This window comes from Prunus persica, chromosome G1, assembly GCF_000346465.2.
Source record: "Prunus persica cultivar Lovell chromosome G1, Prunus_persica_NCBIv2, whole genome shotgun sequence".
NCBI lineage: Eukaryota > Viridiplantae > Streptophyta > Magnoliopsida > Rosales > Rosaceae > Prunus > Prunus persica.
This window is the reverse complement of record NC_034009.1, coordinates 41,314,991-41,330,766: the sequence shown is the minus strand read 5'-3', so window position 1 is coordinate 41,330,766 and position 15,776 is coordinate 41,314,991. Positions and strand designations below refer to the sequence as shown.

The following is a 15,776-nucleotide window of genomic DNA, read 5'->3' as shown; positions in this document are numbered from 1 at the left end:
TAGAAATACTAGTATAGCCGTCCGGCTATACTATTTTTTAAAAAACAATTAGGAAACAACTTAGTATAGCCGGGCGGCTATACCCTTTAAAAAAATATATACATATTTTTTGTTCAATAATATGTGAGAATTATGTGTGAATTTTGTGTCTTATTGAAATCAATAATATGTGAAATTTCAATAAGACACACAAAATTCACATATTATGCACATAAATCTGACATATTATTGAATTTAAAAAAGGGTATAGCCGCACGGCTATACTCAGTTTTTCCTAATTGTTTTAAAAAATAGTAGCCGTACGGCTGTACTGTTTGACATGTGGCGCTGAGCGGGGGTATATATAGTATAGCCGAACGGCTATACCAGATTTTTTCAGTTTTTTAAGAAAGAGTATAGCCGAACGGCGATACTCTTTTTTCTAATTTTTTTTAAAAATCGTATAGCCGCTCGTCTTTACTGTTCCCAGCGCCTATGTGCCACGTCTATAAATAGTATAGCCTCCCGGCTATACTAGAGTTTTTTTTGAATTTTTTTAAGAAATAGTATAGCCGTGCAGTGGCAAGCTTTTTTCCTAATTTTTTTAAAAAATAGTATAACCACCTGGCTTTACTATTTTAACACGTAGCACCAAGGTGCTAGGCGCAACCTTTTTTTTAATTATATAGTCGGGCTGCTTTGGTGATAGAAATTTCGCCAAACACATTTGAATTTTTTTAAGAAATAGCTATACTCGTTTGTGAATTCCTTAGCACTTCTAAATTTTCTCATCCAAACACACTGTTTAGATCATAAATAAATTTTTTATTTTAATCTGTGAAAAATAGAAAAGTTGAGCATTTTCATCTTTTATTTATGTGATGTCATTGTCGCTCGAAATGGAGGATTTACATCGGACGAAACGAACAAACGAGATTTAAAAAAATATATTTTGTATTTTTAAAGCCAATCACAGTAATTATGTAGAACCTAAACGAAACACCAGCAAGGACCAAGGAACAGCAAAGATCCTGTAGCCACAAAGCCCCAAAGTGTCAGTCAGTCGTGAGAGTTCTCGCAAGTCTCAGACAAGCTAGGTCGCTTCCAGACTAAGAGACGCCGTGGTAGCGCACGTTTTTATCATGCGCACTCCTCCTCTTACCTCTCTTCGTTAGTCCACTGTCCATGGCTCCATTGAAGACCGATTCTCCCATCTCTCGTCGCATCGTACGTTCCTTCTTGGATTTCCTCAACTCAGGTCTCTCTCTCTCTCTCTCTCTCTCTCTCTCTCTCTCTCTCTCTATGTAATTGTTAAATGTGATTATATAGTGAAATTATATTTAGGGTTTGAAGCTGCTTCATAGTTTTTTGTTTTCTTTTTGTGGTGATATGAAAATTGTATTGATTGTTTGATTATTTTGGATTTTGAATGCCTCATGTATTGATGCACTTTTATACTTAAAGCTGTAGACTTTACATTCTTTTAGGCTGCATGTTCAGCTCTCTGCCTCTCTCTTCAATATCTCTTTTTGATTCAATACCATTAATTTGTTTGTTTGTTTTTTGGATCAGTTTAATGTGCTTGTTGATTATGCTTTTTTAATTACTATTATGGGTTGTTTCCTTTGGGGCAGTTGAACCAGCTTCTGGTGTCGATCTTGAAAGCCTTGAGGTTGCAAAGGAATGCTTGCAGGAGACTTTTAAGCTTAATATACCTGCTACTGATGATTGGATTAAACCCGTTTCGTTGGTTGATATTTTTAGTTCACTGGAGTTGAACAAGCTTCAGGAGAATAATTCTGATCTTGGTCATGGATCGAGCTCAGTTGATGCTCCTAGTTCATCAGCCGCTCAGGCTTCTGCTGATGCCAATCGTTCAAAGGCATCAAAATCTCTGGTGTTTGGCTGTTATCTTCTTCATTATTTTAAATAATTATTATGTAAATCATCATGTGGGTGTAATGCTTTGAATATATTAATTTTGAATTTATCTGTAAGTTAATATGGACAATGAAAATGTCAGCTTGCTAACATTCGGATATTGGGATTTGGGTATAATAGATGAATGGGAGCTGTGGGCTAGTAGGCCTTGTCCTTTGTTTCAAGGGAAGGAAATGAGGATGTAAAGGGATGCTTAGTGTTGGACTACTAGTATGTGATCAGGAACATGGAAGAAAAGGAAGGAAAAGGATCTAGTTGGGGTTTTTTTATCTTTTGAGTATGCGAGTTGAAGGTTATTAAAGCGCAAGAAAGTGAATATTTAGAGACATAAATGGAATATGCTCTAAATATCAGGACTGATATAGTGACTAATATTATAATTTGCAATGTAGCTAACGGTCAGATCTTGGGTGTATATGTTGGTTATAATTAAGTTGGAAGCTATCTCATAGCAGTAGGAAAAGAAGAGGAATATGTGACTAGATGAGGGGAAGCAAATATGAGATTTCTTTTGTACTAACTTTGTATTATTTGGTTGTTTCATTGTGGTGTTAATTCTTGAATGGACTTATATGATTGTATTAGGTTTGGTTTTTTAATAAAAGATTAGAAATCAGATTAATTCACAAAACCACTGTTCTTTCCTGATTTGAGAACATGTCCTTTTATGTTCTTCTTGATGCTTTTGTTTATTTTCATTCTCTTTAAGATCATTAATTGAACTATGCTTTTATAGTTGCATGAACATGGATATTTCTTAATAATGCTTTTACTACAAGATTTGATTTTTAGTCTTTAGTTTGACTCTGTCTCGTGTTACACTTTAATCAGGGTGAAGATTTGACAAGTAAAGACCATGCATTAGGTATTACGTTTTCAGTATTGTTGTTTTTTTTTTTCTCTAATTGTAGTTCATACTTTCCTTTACATGTGTCATTGCCTTGTTGGAGCATTTATTAAGTGTGGCTAATTTGCTTCCACTTTTGTACATGAATCTTGTCATTGGGTGCATTTCCTTAAAGGGAACATTACCTGTTGCATCAACAATTATTTAAATCATCTTTAGGGATTGAACCAGTGTTTTTCAAAAGAGTTTTGGAGCTGCGCCTCAAGGCATGCATATGGGCAAGGTGTTTGTGAATTGCTTGAGGGGTAGGGTTGTTTAGCTCTTTTCATGGAAGGTTTATGCGGTTGATTATTAGGTGGGGTTAGGCACATGCTCAGTTGCAGAGGCAGAATAAATGGAGGCTGAGGGATTAGTGAAGAAGAAGACAATTTGTTGTGCCTTAATTTTTTGGATAGTTTTAGACAAAACAATGTCGTTTTGTCATGCATTGGCATCCTTGCGATGAAATGGGTTTTTTTTCATTCAAGGCTGGTTTTTAAATTCCAGGCACAACTTTTTGTCTAATTAATGAACCCAGCTTCTTCTTCCTCTCCAACTCAATACAACCCAGCCCCTAATTGAGTTTTCTAAACCTTAATTCTTCTCCCAAAAGATGCGAACTAGCCTCCTTTTCTAGTTCACTCCATCTGCATACCTCACTCTCTATTTCTCTTTTCTACTCTGAAGAAGGCTAGCTCAGCTCGTAAGTGGCTCTCTTCTATCTTTTCCCATGTTTTTTTTGTGTATATGGTTCTCCTAGCCTCAATCCTATATCGAATCCTTAGTAGCCATACCGGGGGTGCTGTTTTGTGCTCTTTATTGATAAATGACCCATTATTTTCATTATTATTTTTATTTTTGTTTTAACTTTATATATTTTGATTAAAAAAATTCATGTCCCGAAAGGTTTACGCCTCAACACTACAGGGCTTATGCCTCACCTTGCGAGACCAGAAACGCCTAGCCTCAATGAATTGGATTGTAGTTATGTTCTAATTGCTGTTGACATTGTTACTTTATAAATTAAAATGTCCTGGTAAGAGGATGATGCCAAACATGATTATTATTAAGTTGTTTTAGAAGGATCTTTCTCAAAAGAAACAAAAAATAGTCTAATTAGTTTGAACTTTGTTGATCTATTCATTTAATGTGCACATGAATCTCATATTATAAATGGAATTGCATTGACAGTATGAAATGAAAGTTTTTGCAGTTTAGAGTTCTTTCTGCATTTTAATAATTGAGTATAAGTGCATATTAAATTTGCATTTGATGATCGTGTTATTGGCAGGGGAGTCCAAAGATGCACTATTTGGGCAATTCTTTTCTGCCCTTGAGAGAAATCTCTATTTTAAGACCTTGCCTGATGGTAATGATGACCCAGTCAGATTAGACAAAGCGACTAATTTATTCCATGATGCTTTAGCTGTATGTGCTCTCTCTCTCTCTCTCTCTCTCTCTCTCTCTCTCTCTCTCTCTCTCCCTTTTTTCTTTGGGTTACATGTGAATTCCATAAAAATTGTATCTTTATAGTTGCATGATTTTTTTCCACCATAGAAAACTACTTCTATTAAAAAGAAAGAAAATCTACATGAAGGATGAATAAGATGTCCATCAAAATAAATCCTAGAAATTTATCCTCCTCATCCTCATAATTTTATTAATGTTGCTTAAATTTTGTTTGCTGATGAATTATCCTCTAGCCTCATCTAGCATCTTTAAAGAGTGTCATGCTTTGCAGCTTAGGTACATGCTAAATTGCTGAATTCAGATATTTGAAACATATCAGATTAGAGTTAATGTTCTCTTTTGTGATTGAGAGGATTTTAATAGAAGGCCTAAGGTCCCATTATAATAGCGATTAAACTGTATATCAGAAGTGAATTATGAAACTGGGTAAGGGAAACCAACTTTACACTTAATTGTAAAGATAAATGCATCGGTGTGGCCCCATACATCAGATCAGGGTATTGTAATTCCCAATGATTCTGTAGTTTGTTGTGAGATTTGATAACGTAACCACCATTTATACATGAGACAATGTGTGTGGTGCACGCTCTTGATGTATAGCATCCAGGATTTGCGATTCTTGGGGAAAACTAAGAGTTGAGGATTGGGAGTGATGTGAAGGGATTGGAGAACTGATTCTCTCGAAGTTTAAAATCAATCCAAATGGTTTTAAACTTCCAGCTACACAAACCATTGTGTTAGACATTATCCATTTTCCTTTCTGGTTTTAGTTCATGACCCTTGTTATATTTACGTTTGAATTATTGCTTCCATTTTGGAACTTTTGTTGCTTGATCTTCATTGTGATTAATATTGTACTCCCCAGGAGTTTAACCCCAAGATTGTGCTTAAATGGAATGTTCTTGCTGCTGTTTCACCTTTAAAAATCTTATTAATAAGAAGAAAATCATTTGCTGCTTCAGGAGATGGAAAGATCTGGATGCGAGGAATTCAGTCCTAAAATTCTGGCAGAGACCTTGAAATCACAAGGTGTTTAAGGCTCATATGGCTTTGGTTGGGTTGTTAGTATGTCACTTTTGAACTACTTTACATTGTCAAATTGAGGAAATGTGGTTTAAAGCCCATTCATTTTGGTTTTCTAGGTGTTTGCTCCTGATGGACTCCGTGTCCATCTTGTTTTGTATTTCTTTTTTCTTTTCCACGAAATTCTTGTTTCTTATCAGAAAGCCAATTCATTTCTATCTCTCCATGAGTTCTCTCACTCACTGTCCTGTTATAAATGACAATATCTTTTTTCTATATCCTTGGAAATGAAAAAATGCATCAAGGGCATTGGTGAATATCTGCATCTTACCTTATGCTTCATTAAATATGTCACTCTACACGGAGTATCAACATTCTGTGCAGAGGCTAATTCTGTTATGTGATTTTCATTTTGTTAGGTAATAAGGCCATGCAATCAACGCTGTACCCCAAGGCAATTGAGTTGTATGACTGTGCTGTTGCACTTTGTGAAAGTAATGCTGTTTACTACTGTAACAGGTGCACTACCAACTTGTGCTTACATTTTTGGTACTAGGAATTATTCAATTACAGTTTTAGTCTTCTACCTTTTCTCAGTTTTCCCAGAAGGAATGACACATAAAGATATCTGTTGTGAATTAATCTTTATGTTAAAACAACAAATTGCTACATCAGAAAATTCTCAACATTTTCAGATTACTTGATTCTAGGAAATGGTAGTTTAACATGTTAGTTTTCATAGTGGACAGTGAGAAAATAATGTACGTATATCCTTCACATATTTCAATTGTCCAAAAGAAGATAAAAAGTAATGAGGATTGTCAAAGAAGGAAAACAATTATTGTTTTCTCAAAGACAATATGGATAAACTATTCTTCAAATGTTTGATGTCAAGTTAGTATTATTTTAGTAAGCACTCTGGTAAAATTTTGATTCACTTTGTCTAGTTGCAGCAAATTGCCACCCTTACTGTTTCTTGAAACTGGAAATTTTAATTGATATATATGAGGTACATTCAGGGCAGCGGCTTACACTCAGATGCACAAATATACTGAAGCAATCAGAGATTGCCTTAAATCCATTGAAATTGACCCCAATTATAGCAAGGCATACAGTCGTCTGGGATTAGCTTATTATGCACAAGGGAACTACAGTGATGCTATTGAGAAAGGATTCAAGAAAGGTTAGTAAGAGAATCTTTTTAAAGTACCTATGCCAATGCCAAGCTAATATAGGATACAAAAAATGGGGAAGCAGATTTATAGAAAGGTAGTATTTAACATTTCATAATTGGGGGTTTTAATCTTTCAGCATTGCAATTGGATCCGGGCAATGAAGCTGTGAAAGAAAATATACGGGTTGGTTCTTGTGTGCCTTCTTCTTTTCTTTATTTCTTATGACAACTTCTTTGATCACTTTGTTATTTGAACCCAATAGGTGGCTGTTCAGAAATTGAGAGAGGAACAACAACGAGCAGAATCTGGTCAGGTAATACATTGATATTAAGGAAAAAGTGCCCGTCTACTAGAAGACAGGTCCACAATGCTCTGCTGGGTGTGACACCAGTTAGCATGCTTTTCACCGTTTGACTAATTTCTTTCTCTACTTTTCCCCTTCATCTCTACTGTTTTAGCTTTTAAGAAATAGAAGGCGACCTTAAGTAGCATGATACTTTTCTTGAGGGAGAAGGATATGATTTATTGACAAGCATAATTTGTCATTTTTATGTAATCCTTTTCTTTTTCCCTCATCTTATACAGAACACAAGTTCGTTTAGTAGTAGCAGTGCTTCAGAACACCCCAACCAGTCTACAGGAGGGTCGAGAAGCCATGCTGCACCTCCTCCGTTTGGTTCTATGCCATTTAATACAGGTGCTCTTCCTGCTGAATTTGCTAATATGTTTATGAACATGGCTGCAAATGCGTACCAAGGACAACATTCTCCAGATAACCAAGGAGATGATAGCAGTACCGAGGGATTTGATGAACCGGGAATAAGGATTGGGGGTAACATCAATTTCAATTTCGGTGAACAAATGCCCGAGGAACTAAGCGGAGCTTTGAGATCAGTGATGGAAATGTTTTCCGGAACAACAGCATCTCAGGGAAATTCACAAGATACTACAAATGAAAGACCAAGGCCAAACTAAACAATTGGAACATGTTGGAACTGTATAAATAGTCTCAACACCTTTTTGTATCATTGCTATGGTTTTTGTTTCTTTTATATAAAATTTCTTTAAACTTTCTCCATCTTCAGAATGTTTAGACGGCATCACAACCTTAACAAATGATGACTAAAAGGGTAGTTTGTTAAATTCACATGCTTAGTAAAGTCCCCATCCATTTGCCGACAATGACTATTTTGGTACATTGGAAGTACTACAAAATTTAGATATGTAAGTTGGAGTGTTGTGTTTTTCTGAAAGTGTTACACAGTGCGAGACAATAAATGTTGATCATTGATGCATTATGTACATTAATGTATGCTACATGCATCAACGGTCGGTAATTAATTAGAAATCACTTATGTACGCATGAATTAGAAATCATTTACATGCACATGAATGAACGGCTACGAAACCTTATCATCCTTTTCTAAATTAATAAGTGACAAGATTGGTTCACCTACTAATTTGTGGCCTAGTATCACCATCCTGGTCCTTATCCTCATCTTTCATGTCGTGCCACGCGGTTAGACCAACTATGTAAATATAAGCCACAAAAATCAATCACTCAAATCAAATGAAATGTAACAACTTCTTTGTTTTATTTGATAGTAAAATTGAAGACAAAAAGAGTCTAAACCCATTTGGGCCGCAAGCACCATATCCACCGTTGTTCAATACCCACATCGTACGGCCCATATGAGCCCGATTCGGCGCCTTTAATTTTATTATTAAAATAAATAAATAAATAAACTCCAAAACTCAAACCACTTCAGACTCTCAGTCTTTCTGTCAGTCTGAGACTCCAAGTTCCTTCTTCTCGATCTCTCCGCTCGGCTTTTAGCTCACCGTCCTTCTCTCTCTTTCTCTGTGCTATTAAACGCTTCGTTTCAATCTCATCACTCCCCATGACATTTTGCGAGCCTTTTGCTTCTGCTTCATTGCTCGCATTCTCGCAATGCTGATGAGCTCAAGTTGAATTCGTTTTCGTTTTCGGCGCTTTGGCTTCAACAACAAGGTACCCAAACACACAATCAGCATCAATCTATTTTCTGAAATTCGTTTGATTTTGAATTACAATGTGCGTATTTTTAAAAATTTTTTTGAAAGCCATTTTTGTTGCACTGCTCTGTTTTCATGATTGCTTGAACATAGATAAAAGAGAGATTTATGAAAGTGAAGAATGAAAAATAACTCGGAGCTCAATTTTAGTGGCTCAAGTAATTGAATTAATCAACAATAAACTAACATGCGTCAGCTGGTTGATTGGGTAGCTGCAAAACCCTTATGCTAGCTAGCTCCTAGGCCCCTCCTTAGGCATTTGGACAAGAAGTTTGCTCTGTTTTCTGATATTGAAGAATTCTTTTGTATTACCATTTCTTTCTGATTTCTAGTTTCTATTGTAATTTGGTGACAAATGTCTAAAACAGTAAAAAATTATCCTCCACACTTATTCTTAAGGGGGAAGAAGTGCTAGCTACCACGATATATATTTATAGACAGTACTTAATTAATTATTATTTTGTATGAGTGAGAGACATAAATTCAGATTCTGAAATTTGCAACTGATTGGATATTGTTCGATTTTCAGGATTGAATTTAGTACATTCTTCTGGGAATATACAGCCTTTGAAAGATGGGTCTCTACCTTGTTGGTGCCCTTGTTCCTCTTGTACTAACTCTTATACTTCAGAAATCTAAGAAAGCAACGAAACGGGGTTTGCCTGTTAATGTTGGTGGGGAACCTGGGTTTACAATCCGAAACCGTCGGTTTACTTCCCCAGTGGAAACATTATGGGAAGGTATTTCAACTCTTGCTGAACTTTTTGAGCAGTCATCCAAGCGGTTCCAAGATAGACGCTTTCTTGGAACCCGGGCATTGATTGCAAGGGAGGTTGAAGTATCAAAGGATGGAAGATCCTTTGAGAAGCTTCATTTGGGAGACTATGAATGGCTAACCTACGGGAAAGCATTTGAAGTCGTGTGCAACTTTGCTTCTGGTTTAGCTCAACTTGGGCATAAAAAGGAAGAACGAGTAGCAATCTTTGCTGACACAAGAGAAGAGTGGTTTATTGCATTGCAGGTGTGTATCTTGCGTGGTCTTTGTACATAAAAATTTAATCCTTCTTTTGACATTTCATGATAATTTTTCCAGCTTACCTTAAACTTCTTTTGATGTTCATGTTGTTGCATGTATGATGTGATTTTTGTTCATCTATTCTGTCACTAAACTAGAGTTTTAAACGGCAGTGTTTGTGAGCAATGATAAATCAATTGAGTTTCATGTTTGCATGAATGCTATGTGTTTTGGGTAGTCTAGTTCCAGTATAACGAAAACACAAATTGCTGATTCCTTAATATGTTTTCTTATACCAGGGTTGTTTTAGGCGCAATGTCACTGTTGTTACCATATATGCGTCTCTCGGGGAGGAGGCTCTATGTCACTCATTAAATGAGGTTCTCTCTCTCTCTCTCTCTAATAGACTTGCTCACATTCCTGTTGTTTCACAGTGTGCTACTATTGCAGAATAGGTTCGTTTCTGTACATTTTCTTTTTGTTGATTAGAGTTCATCTATGTTTGTCTTTAAAATTTTTTTTTAAACAAGGTAGTAAACTCAAGAAATTTGTTTCCAATTTTATATGTTGTGACTTTTGTGTAACTCATCCAAAATGTTGCAACCTAGTCCATTTGGACGAAGGAATTGAAAATTGCATAGAATTCTTAAATTTTTGTGTTTGGATTTATGTATGTCGAATTTTGTAAATGACAGAAATTACAGTGAAAAATGAATTCATGTTCAATAGAAATTGCGAAATGATGCCCCAATTTCCACAATTTTTTCTGCATGTCATTTATTAAGTTCCATGCTTAAGTTGCCAAACAATGGAAATATCAATTTCTCCTCTTCAATTCCCGACTTTTATCTAAATCCTGAGTTATTTTCCTCCATCCAAACGGAGGATGAAGGGAGATGCATTTGAGATGTTAGGTCTTTCTCTTCAAATAAAAGAAAAAAAAGGAAAAAAAAAAAAATCCTTATGATGTTGATATGTTAGTACTAGATTAGGATTAATGTTTATCATTTTTCCTCACAGTGTTTGTTCTTAGTGCATAACCAGCATTGTTTTCATTTTATATATCCAGACAGAAGTTACAACTGTGATATGTGGGCACAAAGAACTGAAGAAACTGCTAGATATAAGTGGACAACTAGACACAGTGAAGCGCATCATATGTATGGATGATGAGATCCCATCTAGTGCCTCATCTGTTGAAAGTAGATGGAGAATCACTTCATTCGATGTTGTTGAGAGACTTGGGCGAGAAAGCCCTGTTGAACCAGATCTACCTCTTCCTGCAGATGTTGCGGTCATTATGTATACAAGTGGAAGTACTGGGTTGCCCAAGGTTTAAAGCCTCTATTATATCTTCTTGTTATTTTACATGATAGTCATTCTAATTGGTTTTTAATTGTTGATTGTTTTTGAAGCTTTGTGTGACATTTGTATCAATATTGTTATTTTTTTCCTTCCACCTTCGCATTATCGACTGTTGATCTTTAATGAGTTTTAGGCTTAAAATTACACTTGAAAAGTGCTTTTGTTACACTGTTAAAGTTTTCAAAAGACACGGATGCTTGATAGTGACATTTTTTATGGGTGGTTTGACACTGAACTCAAGAAAAAAGACATTTATGTCTTTAACCTGACCTAGTTACATAAATCTATGAACTCAAACAAATGCTCAACAATCACATAGATTATTTTAAAGATTTTTCCAAGAAACAAGTGATCCCTTTTCTTGATGCTGGTAGATCTGAGACATATTCTTCTAGTTCCATCAGATAAGCTAATCTTAGTCTTGAATCTTGTTGGAGAAAATGCATTCTCCAAGTTTTTATGAATATGAAACTGCTGCAGTATTGTAAATATCACTAGTTTACTGCTACTATACTCTTTCATTTTCATTTGATAAATATCCCATTATTAATATACCATCTTGAAATTAAAAATAGGAGACAATAATGAAAGTCTCTTTGTTGCATCCACATTTTCTGAACAAAATATTGTATATGTATCAATATGTTTGGAAATATTTAGCTCATGGGATTGCTGTTTGCTTATATGAAATACCTTGCATGGTTGTATGGAGTTAGGGTACAATGGGTGGGGAATATGATATGGGTTGGGTTCACTTAAAGTTCTTCCTTTGGATGGGTACATTGTGGGTGATTGTGATTTATGACGAATGATCATATATGTTCGATTTATGTCATACGTGTAAACAGAATGAACACTTGTTGCGTCACATTTCTCTACATTATCTACTTTCCTTCAGATATATGGCGATTTTTGTTTTCTACTTTATTCTGTGCCCTTTCTTTTTTATTTGTTTTGGGGTGGCATCTAATGCAAGTATAGACATTTATATTTCCAAATGTATTAAAAAGTTAGTCAACGAACACATTTTCACCTCCAGCTTCCACTTTGTACAGGGTGTAATGATGACACATGCTAATGTGCTAGCTGTAGCTTCTGCTGTCATGACTATTGTTCCGGGCCTTGGAAGCAAGGACGTTTATCTGGCATACCTTCCCCTTGCTCATATCCTTGAATTAGCAGCGGAGGTATGGGGAATATGTAAGCTGGCTATATTGCATGGCTACAGTAATTCAATGAGCATTTTTTTATATTTATTATTCTTATCTTGTCATGTTCTTATATCTCTGTGCTACTTGATTTAACAACTTTTATTATCTGTATTGAAGAATGTCATGGTTGCTGTGGGAAGTGCCATAGGGTATGGATCTCCATTGACTCTTATTGATACTTCAAGTAAAATAAAGAAGGGAACAAAGGGGGATGCAACTGTGCTTGCGCCAACTGTATTGACAGCAGTCCCTGCAATTCTTGATCGCGTTCGAGACGGAGTGCTGAATAAGGTTTTTGAATCTTGGCAGGGTCATGATTTTTACATATTTAGATACCTATGCCTGTCCACATATAGATCATTTGTGCGTGTGTTTGTATAAAACCTGGTTTTGAAATTACGCCAGTTTTGTCAACGTTGTATCTTCATAATGGTTCAGGTAAATGCAAAGGGTGGTCTATCCAAGAGATTGTTTCACTTGGCATATGCTCGTAGGTTGTCTGCTGTGAATGGTAGTTGGTTTGGGGCCTGGGGCCTGGAAAAGTTTCTGTGGAACTTTCTTGTGTTTAGAAAGGTCCGCGCAGTTCTAGGAGGTAGCATCCGTTTTATCCTTTCTGGTGGTGCTCCTCTTTCAGGTGATACTCAAAGATTCATCAACATTTGCATTGGGTTAGTACTTTTAGCTCCTACAACATAACAAATTGTGAACCATGACTTTGTCCTGCCTATAATTTTTAATGCTTTTTAATGCTTTTTTCTTTTGCTCTATTCTCAACATACCACATTTGTGCTATTGACAGTTCTCCAATTGGTCAAGGGTATGGTCTAACTGAAACTTGCGCTGGCGGGACATTCTCAGAGTTTGATGATACATCTGTTGCTCGTGTTGGAGCTCCGCTTCCATGCTCATTTATAAAGGTAAGAGATGACAATGGATATTTTAGTTACATGTGTATAACTGATAATTTTCTTAAAGTAATTCTTCCAAAAAGGAAGAAAGAAAGATTTGAAATCCTAATCATGACTTGCAGTTTCTTGGAGGTGTTCATTTATCCATTTCTGTGTTGAATTATCTGTTTCAAATTCATATCTTTTAATGAAAATGTCTTAAGAAGAGTTCCGTACGCTGTTTCCAAGGCATGAATGTGATATTGACTTTCTAACCTTCTGTGTCCAGTTAATTGATTGGCCCGAAGGAGGATATCTAAAAACTGATTCCCCAATGCCTCGTGGAGAGATAGTCATCGGTGGTCCAAATGTTACACTTGGTTATTTCAAAAATGAAGAAAAAACAAGAGAGTCATACAAGGTGTCTATTCAAATATTTCATACCGATATTCTTTTGGTTGCAACTACCCACCAAAGAAAAATGTTCAATAGATCCTAACTTTGGGGGTTTTGTTTTTGGGTTTTTTGTAAAAAGGTTGATGAGAAAGGAATGAGGTGGTTCTATACAGGTGACATCGGGCAATTTCATGCTGATGGTTGTCTTGAGATAATTGACCGAAAGAAAGATATAGTTAAACTTCAGCATGGAGAGTATGTCTCCTTAGGAAAGGTACGTGTGTTGCAAGATGAATGCAACTTTTCATCAAATTTTCCCCAGGAACTAATGTTTCTTTTACAGGTTGAGGCTGCTCTTTCAGTGTGCCCCTATGTTGACAATATCATGTTGCATGCTGATCCTTTTCATAGTTACTGTGTGGCTATTGTGGTGGCTTCTCGAATCACTGTGGAAGATTGGGCTGCAAAGCAAGGAATTGCTTTTAGTGATTTTTCAGACTTGTGTGTGAAAGAAGAAACCATAAAAGAAGTGCAAGCATCACTTATAAAGGTATGTATATCTTCTGGGTAAATTTCCATTACTTTGAACTTAGCTTGAGTCTAGGGATTTGAACTTTGAGCTCAAATATTGCAACCACTCCCCCACAAAAAGAGAAAAAGAAAAAAAGAAAAGAAAGAAATCTTTGAACTCAAGGAGTGTATGCATCTCATGAGTTCTTCTTGTCATTTATCAAGGTACAAACTCTTACCTGTAGCCAAGATCTCTGTTCAAATTTAATCACATTTGGCCTTGGCTTGCTGAACTAAGATAAATTATATATATGTATTTTTAGTTTTTTGAATTTCTATTGCATTCTCTGATCTAAGCTCAATATACAATCTTGGCCTTCCTCCCTTAATAGTTTCTTCAGGCAGATTGATTACCCTGATGTTTATTTATCTTATACATTATGCATCTAATGGACGCAATGTCTTTTATCCTTGATGGCCAGCCTATGTCAGTTATTGTCCTATAAAAAATATTCTTTCTTTTGTCTAAAAACAAACAATCATCCAATCATTCACCAAGCTTCCTTCTTGACTATCGAATGAACTTGCTACTTATTCAACTTCCTCTCCTTATGAAAAGCTTTCATTCCTTTATAAACTTGCTTGGTTCAATTTACTTTGTTTTGTTCTGTTTCAAATATTCATGTTTCACTTATTATAGGAAGCAAAGAAGGCACGTTTGGAGAAGTTTGAGATCCCTGCCAAAATCAAATTGCTTTCTGAACCATGGACTCCAGAATCTGGCCTGGTCACTGCAGCTCTCAAGCTCAAGAGAGATGTCATTAAGAAGGCTTTCTCTGAAGACCTCTCCAAGTTATATGCTTCATGATTCTTCAGAAAACCTGGGCTTGTTATTTGCTGTGCAAAATCTTGATAAGTTGAGGGGCCCAGCTGGATTTATATTTTGTCCCTTAATTTGTGGCCTTGCTAGAGATGATGCAAACCAAGGGTTAGTGTTAGGAAAAGGTCGGATATAGAGAAATTAAGCACGTCGGAAGTTTACTTATATTAGCTACACCAAGCAATAAGAAGATGATAATAGTTAAATTTTATTAGCTACTCGAGGCAAATGGTTAGCTTTTTGTATTGGTTTTTTGAGTTATTTATTGGTTTACAGTATTGTACCAATTTTTGAGAAAGTTGCCATATTTTCTGTATGTTTCTGATTTAAGTTGCCATATTATTGGTCACTCGAACCACAATCACCACCCAATTGAACCCAATTGAACCCAATTGAACCACCACCGACTGCTCAAAACCAAATTGAACCACCACCGACCGCTCAAACCCAATCGCTCAGTGGAACCATATAGAGATATGCGACTTCAAAGGCTGGAAATATGCGTACATCCTTTAATTTAGTACCTTCTTCTCAAATGCATCGTTTGAGAGCTTTGGTCACACTGGCCCAAGCATTGCTTCATATTTGGTTCAGTTTTATACTCGTGTGCAACTATAGTTGTGAATTTTGAAGTATCATTTTCTAACTTCACGAATTGGAGAAAGGATTTTGATATACTTAATCATTTTCTCTTGTTGGTACATAAGTATAAATAATCTAAAAGTTATACGTAAAGAATTTTGATATTTAATAATAAGCAACCATTATTTTAGATTAGAATAATAATATTAATATTACACATGAAAACAAGGCCTAACCAAGGAAGCAGCCTCAGATATTGCATCAGCTCTTATTTTAGTGCATATCTATCAAGCAGAGAACTTATTATGGTATGGCCTTCTTCAATTGCTTGCCTGCTGAAGTTGCTTGTTCTCTTTGTTTTCTTGTTTGCCTGACTCGCCCGCCTGACCGCGATGGCCGAA

General features: G+C 35.9%; 2 protein-coding genes across 2 annotated transcripts; both read left to right on the top strand.

Annotated features, from left to right (window-relative positions):
• Window positions 897-7,593, top strand: LOC18793325 (small glutamine-rich tetratricopeptide repeat-containing protein). Its single transcript, XM_007222158.2, has 10 exons — window positions 897-1,237; window positions 1,614-1,876; window positions 2,752-2,785; window positions 4,098-4,234; window positions 5,239-5,305; window positions 5,719-5,818; window positions 6,319-6,482; window positions 6,611-6,657; window positions 6,737-6,787; window positions 7,060-7,593. Exons 1-10 carry the CDS (start codon window positions 1,165-1,167, stop codon window positions 7,447-7,449), a joined length of 1,326 nt encoding a protein of 441 aa, XP_007222220.1. The 5' UTR covers window positions 897-1,164; the 3' UTR covers window positions 7,450-7,593.
• LOC18792405 (long chain acyl-CoA synthetase 9, chloroplastic) lies at window positions 8,225-15,165 on the top strand. Its single transcript, XM_007226919.2, has 12 exons — window positions 8,225-8,485; window positions 9,059-9,550; window positions 9,844-9,924; window positions 10,614-10,877; window positions 11,965-12,096; window positions 12,238-12,411; window positions 12,559-12,788; window positions 12,920-13,037; window positions 13,297-13,428; window positions 13,543-13,677; window positions 13,747-13,953; window positions 14,614-15,165. Exons 2-12 carry the CDS (start codon window positions 9,104-9,106, stop codon window positions 14,779-14,781), a joined length of 2,088 nt encoding a protein of 695 aa, XP_007226981.1. The 5' UTR covers window positions 8,225-8,485; window positions 9,059-9,103; the 3' UTR covers window positions 14,782-15,165.

Excerpts from the sequence above, each read along its gene's own strand:
- LOC18793325 (XM_007222158.2), top strand. The coding sequence starts at position 1,165 with ATGGCTCCATTGAAGACCGATTCTCCCATCTCTCGTCGCATCGTACGT. Across the intron at positions 1,238-1,613 it reads CTTGGATTTCCTCAACTCAG|TTGAACCAGCTTCTGGTGTC; the intron begins GTCTCTCTCTCT and ends CCTTTGGGGCAG. Across the intron at positions 5,306-5,718 it reads AGAGACCTTGAAATCACAAG|GTAATAAGGCCATGCAATCA; the intron begins GTGTTTAAGGCT and ends TCATTTTGTTAG.
- LOC18792405 (XM_007226919.2), top strand. The coding sequence starts at position 9,104 with ATGGGTCTCTACCTTGTTGGTGCCCTTGTTCCTCTTGTACTAACTCTT. Across the intron at positions 9,925-10,613 it reads TATGTCACTCATTAAATGAG|ACAGAAGTTACAACTGTGAT; the intron begins GTTCTCTCTCTC and ends TTATATATCCAG. Across the intron at positions 13,429-13,542 it reads AAACAAGAGAGTCATACAAG|GTTGATGAGAAAGGAATGAG; the intron begins GTGTCTATTCAA and ends TTTTGTAAAAAG.